This window comes from Dreissena polymorpha, chromosome 4 (assembly GCF_020536995.1).
Source record: "Dreissena polymorpha isolate Duluth1 chromosome 4, UMN_Dpol_1.0, whole genome shotgun sequence".
In the NCBI taxonomy this organism is placed as follows: domain Eukaryota; kingdom Metazoa; phylum Mollusca; class Bivalvia; order Myida; family Dreissenidae; genus Dreissena; species Dreissena polymorpha.
In genome coordinates, this window is record NC_068358.1 from 47993976 (window position 1) to 48008972 (window position 14997).

The 14997-nt window shown below is 34.0% G+C and overlaps 3 protein-coding genes across 5 annotated transcripts in view; 2 read left to right on the top strand and 1 right to left on the bottom strand.

Moving 5' to 3' along the window:
* LOC127880129 (receptor expression-enhancing protein 5-like) overlaps positions 1-3564 on the bottom strand; it is a 33541-nt gene extending 29977 nt beyond the window's left edge. For 2 of the 3 annotated variants that reach the window (XM_052427369.1, XM_052427367.1), the window contains exon 1: positions 3364-3564. In XM_052427369.1, the coding sequence (XP_052283329.1) occupies positions 3364-3502 (139 nt within the window). In that variant the 5' untranslated portion in view covers positions 3503-3564. The remainder of the gene's footprint in view (positions 1-3363) is intronic. The other variant, XM_052427368.1, reaches the window with a different exon arrangement.
* LOC127880130 (pyroglutamyl-peptidase 1-like) overlaps positions 1-14997 on the top strand; it is a 483820-nt gene that overhangs the window by 153654 nt on the left and 315169 nt on the right. The window lies entirely within an intron of this gene.
* LOC127880126 (GTP-binding protein Rit2-like) lies at positions 3639-14850 on the top strand. Its single transcript, XM_052427362.1, has 5 exons — positions 3639-3863; positions 7287-7343; positions 8179-8252; positions 10342-10533; positions 10883-14850. The coding sequence occupies exons 1-5, from the start codon at positions 3758-3760 to the stop codon at positions 11135-11137; spliced, it is 684 nt and encodes a 227-aa protein (XP_052283322.1). The 5' UTR covers positions 3639-3757; the 3' UTR covers positions 11138-14850.

Genomic DNA, 14997 nt, shown 5'->3' on the forward strand with positions numbered 1-14997 from the left:
AAAGGACATAGAAGTTATAAGCATTTTTCGAAACCTAAATGCAGATTTCGAAACCTAAACGCGGACCCTAAGTTCAAGGTCAAGGTCACAGGGGTCAAAATTTGTGAGGGTATGGAAAGGCCTTGTCCATATACACATGCATACCAAATATGAAGGTTATATCTCAAGGGACATACAAGTTATGAGCATTTATCAAAACCTAAAAGCAGATTTCGAAACCTACTAAACGCGGACCCTAACTTCAAGGTCAAGGTCACAGGGGTTATAAATTTTAAGCGCATGAAAAGCCTTGTCCATATACATATGCATACCAAATATGAAGGTTATATCTCAAGGGACATAGAAGTTATGGGCATTTTTCGAAACCTAAACGCAGATTTCGAAAACCTAAACGCGGACCCTAACTTCAAGGTCAAGGTCACAGGGGTAAAAAAATATGTGTGCGTATGGTAGTGCTGCAACAATACGCCAAAAAGCGTATTGCGATGTATTGTCAGTTCAAAAACCCGTATTGCAATATATTGCAATATATTGCTTACTTGTACCAGAATTATAACTCGCCAATTACCCGATAATCCCGTATATTCCAGTTTTAAAGCAAATTCTGGTAAATGTTTACTATAAAAATGCTCAAGAATAACATAAAACACTAACATTCGCCAATTTTCTTAAATATCAAATACATTTTGGCATTTGTTACTATTTAAAGATGTGATGAAATAACTTCCAATCGGGCGTTTATTTTCCCACTGAACACGCGTAAATCGCCTGACGTGATGTTCCCGTTTTATACAACACAAATACACCCACACTTTCTACGCGACGTTCTACATGTCTGTATAATGTTCGTGTGCTTTTTATTGAGAAAAAGAATAAAGCACTTTTTATTGTTGCTTTAGCATTATATTTCGGAAGAGTGTTTCTGGAATTCGGATTACAAATTTTATAATGCTCATTTCAGAATCGAACGAAACATTTAGTTGTGCGTAATTAATTCAACAATAATTCGTTTAAAAGCATAGAATAAATGCTCCCATGTAACAACGCTACTCTGTATAATAGACTTTTTAGAATGCCATTTTTACGTAACAATTTATTTTTACAAAATACCGCTTTGTTTTGTTTACCTTGATATCATTATTTTGGATGGCTTTTCTGAACGAAATGTAGATGCATGTTTGTAAAATTTTCGTACCGGTATGACGAAAATCGTATCGCAATACAATATGCGTATTGCGTATTGCGATATATACCGATATACCGGTATATTGTTGCAGCACTAGCGTATGGAAAGGCCTTGTCCATATACACAAGCATACCAAATATGAAGGTTATATCTCAAGGGACATAAAAGTCATGAGCATTATTCGAAACGTAAACGCAGAATTCGAAACCTAAACGCGGACCCTAAGTTCAAGGTCAAGGTCACAGGGGTAAAATTTTGTGTGCATATGGAAAGGCCTTGTTCATATACACATGCATACCAAATATGAAGGTTATATCTCAAGGGACATAGAAGTTATGAGCATTTTTCGTAACCTTAACGCAAAGTGTGACGGAAAGACAGACAGATAGACAGTCTGATCACTACATGCCCCCTTTTCTTCGAAAGGGGGCATAAAAATTAAGAGCTGACAGCAGATACACATCGATGTTTCACATAAATATACTTTCATTTTTGACTGATTTTTAGAAAATTATTTGTATATATTGCATCAATCCAAATTTAGAGTTAATTGATGATTGGTTTAATAAAAACAGCAGGCTTTTTCCGCTCCATTTTGGGAAAACACAACACTGGAATTTTGGGAATTTCGCGTCGTGAAAACCCCCACTTTAGGAAAAAAAAATAATCGCAAAATTGGCTCAATTGGGAAAAAATATCGCATGTAAATAGTGTTTCTTATATTTCAAAGAAGCCGTTAACTGGTAAAAAACGACTATTTCGATAACTTATTATTAAAATTTAAAAAAATATTATGAACATGTGTGATAAGTGCAGGTTTTTTAATCTGAATTTGCAGAAAAGGCCTGGCCTTTTTTGAGGTGAAAAAAATAGCGCAAACAGGGCTTTTTTTCCTGACTTTGTGAAAAAATGAGTCGCGAACTTTTCAAAATTGTGAAAAAATGAGTTGCAATCTTTTCAAAATTGTGACAAATTGAGTCGCGAACTTTTCAAAATTGTGAAAAATTGAGTCGCGAACTTCTTAAAATTGTGAAAAACCGAGTCGTGAAATTATTAAAATTGTGAAAAACGGCCCATTTTGTAAAAATTCATGGCCATGTTAGGTTTGTGAATTGTCCTTTTCAAAATTGTGAAATGTCCTTCCACGGCCACTCATAAATAAGGAAAAAAAGCCCTGGCGAAGCGCCGGATTTTGAGGAAAATAAGGAAAGTCTTAAACAATAATTAACATATTTTACAGTTTAAAAAAAAAATTCAAGGCAGCAGATAATTTAATTATGCAATATTTCTATTTTCTACACCGGATGAGATAAACTTATATATTTTAAGGTTAAAAAAAAAATTATTTTTTTTTTTTTGGAATTGGGATTTTTTTTTCAATTGGGAAAAAAACAACCAGATTTGCATTGGGAATGGGGCCAAATTTCGGACCCATGGCATAGGGCGGAAAAAGCCTGAACAGTGCTCGATACGCGCACATCACGTTGAACGATTACACATGCCTCTGGCCCAAATGGATGTTTAATAGAGGCACGCCCCACATTTTACGTTAAGGATTCATCCACATAGTGCACATGCGTGTTTACTACTGGAAAATTCGAGAATATCTGTGTTCATGATATTCTTAAACACATTTGTTGTTAATATTTACCAGAAATGGTGAGGTTTTGGAAGTAATATACTGATTACTGACTACAGATAAGGTGGCATGATTGATCGTTTTAGGTGTCCCAGTTTTTGGTCAAAAGTCCCAACGTTTTTAATGGAATGTAAATTATGTAGCTACCAATACAGACATGAACAATTCTGGCATGTATGGCTGCAATGATCCATTCAATATAATAATGCTGTCTATTTCAGGCAGTTCTGCATTAGAAAGCATTGTTGGAGAGGTTAAATGGTGACTATAAATCAACTGTCAAATCCTGCCTGTCTTTGCCATAACTTTGTCAGTTTGTGAAGTAAGAAAATATAAAGATTGACATTTTAGGCTATGGGGTATGGTTGATATGTGCGTCATTATACACATACACGAAATTTGTGACTTCCATGACCTTATTTACAACTGATAGATAGGTTTAAAGAATGAAAATTAAGAGGAGTGGGGCCACATTTTTTCACAGATGTTTCACGTTTGAGTGACCATTTCCGGTCAAACCCATTACAATTTAACGTACCTAAAGCTAAATAGAGTCGACGAACTCCAGTTTTGGCTTCTACTTTTTCTAATAGGTCGGTAAAAAAGTTCTTCTCGTGCAAGGCTTTGTCAAGCTTTTCTTTCCATGTTTGAACATTCTGTTGCATTGCGTTCGCCATCTTGCTGATGAGGTGAATTCGCCGGTTGCTGGCTGTATCAGAAATGGCGCACCAAATGGCGCACTGTGGTAGTGCGGGAACCAATCTGTTACTGACAAGACTAAAAATAAAAAGCTATTTTTAGAAACCAATTAATTATATATGAAAATGTTTACACTTACACAGACCAAAAATGTGTACATTTGGAGTTGTTCATGGATGAGGAATTTGAACAAAATGGAGTCGGAAAGATGTGAATTGCGTTCTTAAATAAACATGAGCACCACACCAAAGGTTTCAACGTCCTCAACTGCAAGCAGCAGAAATGGGCCAAGGGTTTATAAAATAGTGATATTAGGAGAAGGTGGAGTAGGTAAAAGTGGTATGTATCTAGCCTTCTAGGCAATAATAATTTATATGTTAATTGTAATATTAATTTCTTTATCAAGTGGCAATTAATTAATTATGTTTTCTGAAAATAAAGTCAACTCTCATTCAATTAGAATTTCAAGACAAGAGTGTGTATTAAATTTAAATTCAATATGACATACAATTTGCAGTTAAAAACTAAAAAGATGTTATTTTGAACCAAAGACCTATATATTACATAATAATAGGTACATGTAATCTATAGGTCTTTGTTTGAACAGTTGTTTCATAATCATAATTATCATATTGCATAATAGTTGCAATAATCCAAACCTCAGCTACTGTCACTCTTAAGTGGGCTCCCTGTACTTTTTATTAAGCTCAAGCATTCAAGAAGAACCAATTTCATACATGTAAGAAAAACAATCAGAGATGAAAACCTTGAGTCAAATGACGCTCGGGTACTACTTTAATGTACCCCAAGTACTCTTAGGTATACTTAAATGTACTCAGTGTACGGTATATATACTGAAATGTATCCGGGAATTCTAAGACTGTATTGGTCGTTGTCGACTTATTTTTGCAAATTATGTCACTATTATGTTAAATGTCCTCTATATTATCGGAACTCCTTCTTAAAAAAGCAACTTGAGGCAGTTTTTGTTCGAACAGAATTTGTTTTGTATTCCATGTATTCCGTAGCACATTTTTTTACATCGGATTTTTTGCAGAAATAAAACACAGGTACAGTCTAAATTTGCTGGACAAGTACGTATTACATATAGTATATTTTCCGTATATACCCGGGGGTACATTTAGGTGTACTTACGACTACCGGGGTACATATACATTTAAGTAGTACCCGAGTGATAGTGATCAGGGGCGTAGATAACCTCCAAACATTGGGGAGGCGGACGCAAGGTCCTGGCTCTGAAAAGAATAACATTGTTGATGTAATAAATTTTGTGTTAAATATTAATGATAATAATTAAAAAACATTATTAAGCAACAATATGAGTATTATTTGTATGTTGTGTTATTTTCTAAATTTCGCTTGTATTTAGATCAACATAAGGTTCATAAAAGGTAAAAACGGTTGCAAATTAAAATTTAATACTAATATACATACCTCATCGTAGTGGAGCCATGTGAACGAATCAAACCAACTTGATTGGTATGAACGCTGGTCTGGCTTTTCTTCCCGAATGTACGCTTAGGAAAAGCAAAATTTCGAGTCTGATTAGGAATACTCATTTTCAACATTGAACAATTACATATATGATATTGTTTCAATGATTTCTAATCAAATAATAACTGTTATACTTAGAGAACAAAAATGTTTTCAATCAATTTAATGATTTTCACGCGTATATTTACTCAAAATTGTTTTAAGTGGCAGTTACCTTTGAAATAAGGCGATCGATTTAAATTAAAGAAAAGCCTTCCTTAATCAAAACACCGACAGTGCAATCACGGAAAAGAACAATAAAACAATTAACGCATTGACATTTACCCGGGACCCTGGTATATGACACCTAACAAGGGATATTGACACTTCACTATTGGCAACCTCGGAGCAGACGGAGAGGGGACACTACGTTTTATTTATATAACGACAACTAGCCAAAATATTGGGGAGGCGATATATAATATGCATTTTATTATAAATAAAGGGTTTTAGGTTAAGTTCATTTTCATAATGCTGTACTGTCATGATTGTGAAAAGAACATGTCTACATGTATATACATTTTTGAGTATGATTTGTGCATAAATTGATGATCATGTACTATGTTGTGCTGTATGGAAGAACTGGGTCTGTTTTTTAATAGAGCAAAACCATGTTTGGGGCACACATTATACATGTACATGTAGTGGTCGTTGCTTAAATTTAAATCAACCATCCATATATCATTTCCAATCGGTAACTTCTACAATGCCAATAAGGGTTTCAATTAAATCAATATCACCTATGACTGATATTCCCTCTGGGCAGAGTTAAGTGAATATTTCAAATGTCAAAGTTACATACATCTATCTTGAGTATAATAATATTTGGTGTTGCATGATTTTCAAATGGCGTAGCAAAAAAAAGACCATGATCAGTACAGCTTGCTACAGGGCCTGTGGATTCAAGGTAAAGGTTTCATTCAAAGGTCATAATGTTGAAGGAAAAACACCAGTAGGATATTAGGATTTTCGTATAACTTAATATTTTACAGAATTTTATTACATGTGTATCTTCCAGCTATATCATCATAACTTATTTTATTATTTCCCTCATATCTTAATGTTTTATGCTTCCTACCATACATCATTGTCTTTCTAAGTTTTATTTATATAACGACAACTAGCCAAAATATTGGGGAGGCGATATATAATATGCATTTTATTATAAATAAAGGGTTTTAGGTTAAGTTCATTTTCATAATGCTGTACTGTCATGATTGTGAAAAAGAACATGTCTACATGTATATACATTTTTGAGTATGATTTGTGCATAAATTGATGATCATGTACTATGTTGTGCTGTATGGAAGAACTGGGTCTGTTTTTTAATAGAGCAAAACCATGTTTGGGGCACACATTATACATGTACATGTAGTGGTCGTTGCTTAAATTTAAATCAACCATCCATATATCATTTCCAATCGGTAACTTCTACAATGCCAATAAGGGTTTCAATTAAATCAATATCACCTATGACTGATATTCCCTCTGGGCAGAGTTAAGTGAATATTTCAAATGTCAAAGTTACATACATCTATCTTGAGTATAATAATATTTGGTGTTGCATGATTTTCAAATGGCGTAGCAAAAAAAAGACCATGATCAGTACAGCTTGCTACAGGGCCTGTGGATTCAAGGTAAAGGTTTCATTCAAAGGTCATAATGTTGAAGGAAAAACACCAGTAGGATATTAGGATTTTCGTATAACTTAATATTTTACAGAATTTTATTACATGTGTATCTTCCAGCTATATCATCATAACTTATTTTATTATTTCCCTCATATCTTAATGTTTTATGCTTCCTACCATACATCATTGTCTTTCTAAGTTCACACATATGGTAGGTCAAAGGTCAAATATATATTTGGATTACTAACATTTTCTGGCATTAGGGATTTTCAGAAAACTTTAATAATTGCAATCCTGACATATACAAGGTACATGTATATATTAAATGCACTTAAAGTCCTTAAGTTTATAGAATACAAATGTATAGCAATCGTAAAAAAAGATATGACAAAGATGGGATCGTATGAATCCCATATATCACTTCAAGGTTTATTTTGATGAAATGTTTCTAGGGACAAAAGAATTATGTTTCAGCCTATGTTGTCCAGATGTTCTTGTTTTATAAAGGTACAATTATACTTCAATACCTGTACCGAGTCTGTTTAAAAGTGTACATGCAGTCACTTTTGTGTTTCAGCCCTTGTGATTCAGTTTGTCAGTCACCGGTTCACAGATTATCATGATCCAACAATTGGTATGTTTTCTGAGCTAAATACTTTGTAAAGATGCAAATATTTATAAAGAAATATAAAATTACCATAGTAACAGCTTGTACAACACAGTACTTCAAGACTATGCACTACCAGTTTGCACCATATTGTAAGCTCACCTGAGCACAAACTCACAAAAGTGCTCTTGGTGAGCTATTGTTTTAGATGGCCCTCCAGTGTCCATAATAGTCAGTGGTTGGTCACTAGATGTCTACTATTTGCACGAAACTACTGTACATCTCCTCCTCAACTGCTTAGCTAATTTTCACCTAACTCTACAGGAATGGCTCTTGGGGCATCCTCCTTCAAAGTTGATTAAACTGTTCTGGTCAGCTCTTAGTCTATATGATGGGTCACCAGAATTTAAATAGCGGAAACTAACAAAATATTTTTCTCAAAAACTCAACAAAGATTATTCAAATCATGCCCTGTGGGTCAAAACTGGCCTTGACTGAGGGTTCAAGTGATTTATTTAGGCTTATAAAGTTTGTTCCAATCAATCATGCCCCTGAGATAACACTAGCCATGCCCCAGGGGTCAACGGATTACAAATCAGGGTAACCCCTTTCTATAAAGTTCCAAGTGGTATCTTTTTTGTTTAGTTTAAACTCTTAAGTGACACAGAAATGTATATGGGACAAATTGAAAATCATAGTGACTGCTATTTTATGGTCCTGTGCCATAACTGGCAAAGACTTGATAATTTACCACTGAAATTAAAACTCACCATTGGTCAGCCTGATCCTTGATTGTCAATTATCTACAGTTGTATTGCATGACTGTGATTAATATCTACAGATATTTTGCATGTGATTGTAGAGGACTCCTATCAACAGCAGGCCCGTATTGATGGAGAGCCAGCACAACTGGATATCCTGGACACTGCTGGACAGGTATGTATACAACATCACGGAAGTGCTGTACACGGGTGGTATGGGAAAAATTGTAGCATTGTATCTGATATATACTTTCTTAATATCTGAAATCAAATACTCTGGTAATTGACTCATTAAACGGGTGGGACTGACAGCATTGGGCATTTGTGTATGCATGCTTGACATTCAAATGAATGATGTGAGGACAACTTGATCAAATGGCTGTGGGCATAGGTTGATTGAATAGCTATCATTCATGATACATGTACCAGTATGTATTTGATGTTCAAACATGTAACTAGTTTTGGGCCGGATGAAGGCCTGCTTCCTTGTGATGGTGTACAGGGTGAGCATATGTAAAGTTTGTAGTACTGGTATTTACTAGTATGTACTTCAGTGTGTTTTTCCTTCAAAATTGGGTCCGGTAATCGGCCCCATTCCCAATGTAAAAAGTATATATTTTCCCAAATGGGAGCTAAATATTCCCAATGGAAGGTTTCCAAAAGAAAAAAAAAGTGTCTTTTTTCTAGACCTCAATATTTTGTTCATCCCCCATCCATTTAAAGGGGCCTTTTCACAGATTTTGGCATTTTTTAACTTATTCATTAAATGCTTTATATTGATAAATGTAAACATTGGATCGTAAAAACTCCAGTAAAAAATGAAGAATAAAATTAAAAAAAGGAAAAGAACATTGCCCGGACCAGGTTTCGAACCAGTGACCCCTGGAGTCCTGCCAGAGTCCTGAAGTAAAAACGCTTTGTCCTACTGAGCTATTCCGCCGTGTACACATACTGAACGTATTTTATACCTTATATAAGCAATCTTCGTAGTTTCACAAAATTTAACGACAAAAACAGAACTCTCCAAATTATTCAATCGTTTCGCGTTGCAACGCTTTATAATTTTTAGGTTTTAAAATCGTCAAAAGATGCATATAATGGCTATATTAGACCATGGTAAATGTTCAGTATTACTGTTTCCTCACAAATATCATAACTAAAACGAAAATTTGCGAATCTGAAACAACTTTTTTCAATTTTGTCAATTTACCAAAGCGTGAAAAGATCCCTTTAAGTTCAACCTTAGTAAATGTAATACTGAAAACACTTGTATTCTCAGGTTTGAAGGATTGTGTTAGCAGAACAACAACAACAACACTTATTTCCCAATTTCAGTAAAAACACTGCAAAATTTCCTTATCCAAAGGGACCCGGCCCCATTCCCAAAATATTGAAAACACACACTGTACCTCTCACACTGTACCTCTCTTTTTGTATTCTAGTAAATGTATTTTGCCATCAAAATGTGCTTGGAATAAAAACTTATATTTTGTTGATATTTAAAGCATAAACTGAGTGTAGATGGTATCTTTATGCTTTGGAATGGTAAAACAAAAGACATAAATTATGAGCTCTGCTGCTGGAAAACTGGGCTTGATGAATGTCTTGAAAGTATTGTCCCAGATACCCAATTAAGCCTGTGAAGACCTTACTGGCTAATGAGAGACAATACTGTCTGCTTGATAGAATTTGTTCGTTGAAGTCTTAACTAAACAAAACTCCAATTTAGACAGAAAGTGTTGTCCCAGATTAGCCTGTGAAGGCTTTTGGTGATGTTCATACCAAATCTCAATTAAACCTAATTTCTGGTCAAGTAATTCCATGAGAGAGCCAGAACATGTGTGTGCGATTGTTCTTAGATAAATGTACAATTGGATGCTAACATAAAGATGTTTGCTGCATGTTAACATGGGTCAAAAAATAGGTTTCAAGATAGTTATAGTTATAGTTATGCCTTACATCAAATCTTGTTCAAAGAGTTGGCTAAGCCTTTTGTACTTAACTGTACATTGTATGTGTAATAAATGCTTGCAGATGTTTGCAGACAGTAAATTATAATTTCTGTAACTGGTTCTGATGTAATAGTTATACTATCTACAAAAGTAAAGGTATAGCTTAGATGAAGGTCATTCTGCGTAAAATAATTACGATGCTATGAAGTAATTTAATTGGTTAAGGTTGTGATTTCATTTATATTGAAAGTGAGTTATTAGTTTTATTTTGTTTAATGAAAAAGTATTAACATATAATGTCTCTGATTGCAGTTGGAGTTTACAACAGTGCGAGAGCAGTACATGCGACACGGGGAGGGGTTCATCCTGTGCTATTCAATAACAGACCGTCGGAGCTTTGACGAGCTCCTTGCACACAAGAATCTGATTGACAGGGTCAGATGTAATGAGAATACGCCTATCATAGTTGCTGGGAACAAGTGTGACTTGGAACAAAAACGCAAGGTATAAATAAGTTAACAATTATAAATTAGTTTTTGCATTTTCATTTCCTCATAATACACCCCACATGAACTTATCATGATACATTCTCAGGTACAATATAACAGTAAATAAATTACCCTTTCCTGCTTAAAAGCGCATTTTGACACGTTGGCAGTCCCTTACCAATTCAAATTAATCAAGTGCTTTCTTAGTCAGTTATCACGGCTTAATTTACAATGCTAAGATAATGATGATCAGCAAACAGCATGAAACCTTAACAGACTGTGAGTTACATGCAGGCTTTCCTGGGTTTATGCTGGTTTGCTTTAAAGTGTGAAAGGGTTAAAATATCATTATTATTGCATGTCAGGTATCTACGGAAGAAGGTCGACGACTAGCAGAGCAGTTGGGCGCACCATTTTTTGAGACGTCGGCAGTAAATCGCCAGTGCGTTGACGACGTGTTTCACGGCATAGTGAGAGAAGTCCGTCAGAAAGAGTACGATGAACTTGTGGAGAGCGAGAGACTTGCTAAGAAACGACTCAGAAAGAAGCGCATGCACGCCTTATTCAGTAGACTTAACATTTTCAAGCGTAAATCACCCACTGCCAGTAGTGGAGATTAATGAAATGATTTATGTTCTTTCGTATTAAATATATTTATTTGTTTCATTTTTTTTGTGTGAATTAATTCGTTATTGGTAAATTGTTATTGATATTTTTCTCTGAGATGGTATTTTGTAAGAATTGAGCTTTGAAATGCAGTAAAGTCATCTACCTAAACATTTTTGTTTTATGACCATTGTATAATATGTAATAAGCCAGTAACATTTCAAAGCGGATAGTCAAGAAATGTGAAGGAATGGGTAAGCTTAAACTTAGTCTGGTCGTATCGTTACATGTTTTAGTCCTTTTCCACTTAGATACGTATTTTACGCATTTGTAGTCCTATAGAAAGTTAAATTTAATTAAATACCTTTTTAACTAAATTCAAGTTTTAAAGGCTTCATTTCTAACCCTTAGATACTGATGAGCAGCAAACAGTATAAAACCTGAACAAACTACGAGTTACTCGCAGGCTGTTCTGGTTTTATGCTGTTTGCATATAGCCATTTTCACTTTGCTTCTGAGTGGGAAAGGGTTAAGTTTTGTCTTACAGACTTACATATACTGGTATATGATTGTAGTTTTGTTGGCTGTTGTTTCTATATTGGTTTGTTTTCCTGTACATAACCATAATAGGTTATTACTCTTGAAATGTCAACAGGGCTTGTGCTGCAATTCACCAAATTAGCCAAAGGCTACAAATTAGCAAATTTGCCTCAAGAAAATTGTATTTGGCTACAAGAATTTCTGCATAAAACCGCCATACTGAAAATAATTACTCTGTTTTAAGGTGGCTCAAGTAAACTTTCAGCCAGGGGGAGCCCCGGGCAAGATGGCATTATGTATAGCTTGCATACTTATTTGTGGATTCCCTTTTTAGGTAATGAAACATGTTCAATACCAGTTTGTGTTGTATAAACTATCTTGAAAGGTGCTTTTAGTTTAGATATTAAGATGTGTTTGTTTTCTCATTTTGAGGTCATATCAGAAAATTGAATACATGTATGATTCACCATGGCAGAGACGTAGATAACCTTATCTACCGGTACGTCTCTGACCATGGTTTTAAATTTCTGAACTTGTTGCATTCTATGATAACCCAATATGTATACTTTTACTATTTCACTTTGAAATAATAGTGTGTGAGCTATAAGACGATCTTAATCAGCGCTAAACATTAATATTTGTCCACTAGCCGATCACGATTTGTTTTCTTGTCAGGAAGATTTATTTTTATGATAATTAATTATAAAAAAACAAGATTATACTTGAATGGTTCCAGGTTCATTATGCATACAGATGATTAAGTTTCATTTATGTTATAATGCTTTTCAATGATGACAATTTCAAGCATATTTCGTAACAAGATTTCAAAGAATGTTCCCATTTATTTATACTTTCGTGTAAGGAATATCTATCTTGCAATTTGCAAGGTAGTTTTTTCTTTGTGATTTTAGTGGAACAATGATAAGTTATGTTCTATAAGACATAATCTTTTTAATTCTGACATGGAAATAAGGTTTTGTTGTGTCTACCTTGTGTAGGACCTTGTTATCATTCTTTTGTTTTCAATAATGATACACAAGTGTTTCCAAAACCAGATATTTGTTGTGCAATAATAAAGGTCAGTAGCCTTGTGATAGAAAAGTTATTGGCATTTTTCTATGCAACAATATTTATCAGCTGTTGTTAAACACAGTTTCTATTTTGTTTAACTGTTAAACACAATATTTTCAAACACACAAGTCTACACTTAATTATATTTTTTTGTGTTTTGAGATATTTTAGAAGAAAAAACATTCCTGTCATTCATAAACACACTGAATACATATAGCACCGTAAATGTTTGTAAATAACACCTGTATATCATGACAATGCCAAAACGCTAGCTATTCTGATGAGCCTATGTGTCACACTATACAATCTCATCTCTTTCAGTGCTGGAACCAAAGTTTGAAAGCCTTTGCAAACAGTTTGGATCCAGATGAGACGCCACAGAACGTGGCGTCTCATCAGGATCCAAACTGTTTGCTTTTCTGATAGTATTCTTTGAAAAAATCGAAGAAAATGCTAATTTTAGAAATTCAGCAGAAGACATTTTAGCAGACTACAAATTTCCCAGCATGCAAAGGGATATCCGAGACGACAATTAGTGCACATGCATCTAGTCCGGTTTTCTCAGAGCACAGCTAATATTGGTTTTACATGTAGCATCAGGTTATTTATGTTCTAATTGCAGCCAAATCATGTTCTAATAGTGTCCTGATTTGCTGATGCTAACTTTTTTTAATGTTCCAAACATCTAGTTAACAAAAAACAACCAAAATTATGCAATTTTAAATTAATGAATGTTGTAGTGAATAGGTGAAAAACTTATTAAACATTTAGATAATTTAGTTATGTCTGGCGACTTTCAATGACAAACAAATTCAACAACATCAAAGCTTAATTTATGTTTTTCTATAATACATGCATAATAATTTAAAACCACCAGCAACATTTTACATGTATTTGATGGAATATGATTACATGGTGCTACTGTATTTAAACATAATACATATGGAAAAACTCATGTTTAAATTGGTTTTAAATAATGTTTCAATTTTTGTTTGACTGAACACATATCATAATTTATATTTACTTGTGACTGTGATAAAAACATCTATAATGTGGAACAGTTTCACATAATAATGCTTGATTTACTTTTTCCAGATGGATGGCTTTCGTGCAATGACATGGCAATAAGTAACTTAAACGCTTTTTCATGCTTTATTTGGTGTGTAGATGTCAATTTATTACAAGTATGAACATTTTAAAGTGCTATTGTATATTTGAAATGAGTAGTTTTATTTAGGTATGAAGTTCAAGCAAAATGTAGCATTTATATTAAATAGAAGAGTAAACTTCACAGCCTAAGTTATTATTTGCAGGAATTATTTGCATCGTTCAGTGTCCCTGTGCCTTATTTGTACTTGATGAAAGATCATGAGAGAGTGCTGATGTTGTTGGTTCCAGACATCATCATCAATGTGGCTTGGCTGATACTGCTTCTTGCTTAGGATTCATTCATTTGATTGTGCTGTACAGAACATTGACCCAATTCTTGTGCTCCCTTATCTTTAAAAGGCATGTTATTATTGCATGGTTTAGTTTGGTTTGTTATATTCTAGACAATATTCATAATATTGTTGTCTTAAATTTGTTTAGATAACAGATTGTACTTAAGTACTTTTAAAAAGTTTTATTAAAGTAAATAGATTTTACTGTTAATTTTGCGGTGTGTATTTTTTGCCATAGAACTAGTTTATACTTATTTTGTGTACAAATACATCATATTATTTAAAACATTTGTGATATTGAACAATTTGGTGTTGTTTATATTGTTTTGATATTGATTTATTTTTGTGTATATTAATTATTAGCGAGGCTGTTTTCAGAGAAAACCCGAGGTATTGTCATAGCCTGCTCGTCGTCATGCTAAAACCTTTACATTGGCTCTAAAATCAAAGTGCTTCCACCTACAACTTTGAAACTTCATATGTAGATGCACCTCGGATGAGTTCTACACGCCACACCCATTTTGGGTCACTAGGTCAAAGGTCACTGTGACCTCTAAAAAAATATAATTCTGACAAGCTTTGGCAGCCAAGTGTGGCACCCGTTATGTGGTGCTCTTGTTTGTGTTCCGTCATGCAAGCCTACAGTGATGTCTAAAATCATATATTATTTATTACATTTTTATTTACATTATTACAAGTTTATTCTCACTATTAACAATACTTTAAAGTCCAAAATTGTATATCTAACGCAGTCGTTATTGGGACGAGTTTACTTTCTCTTAAAATAGTTTGTACAGCATATACTATTAATTTCGTTTCGA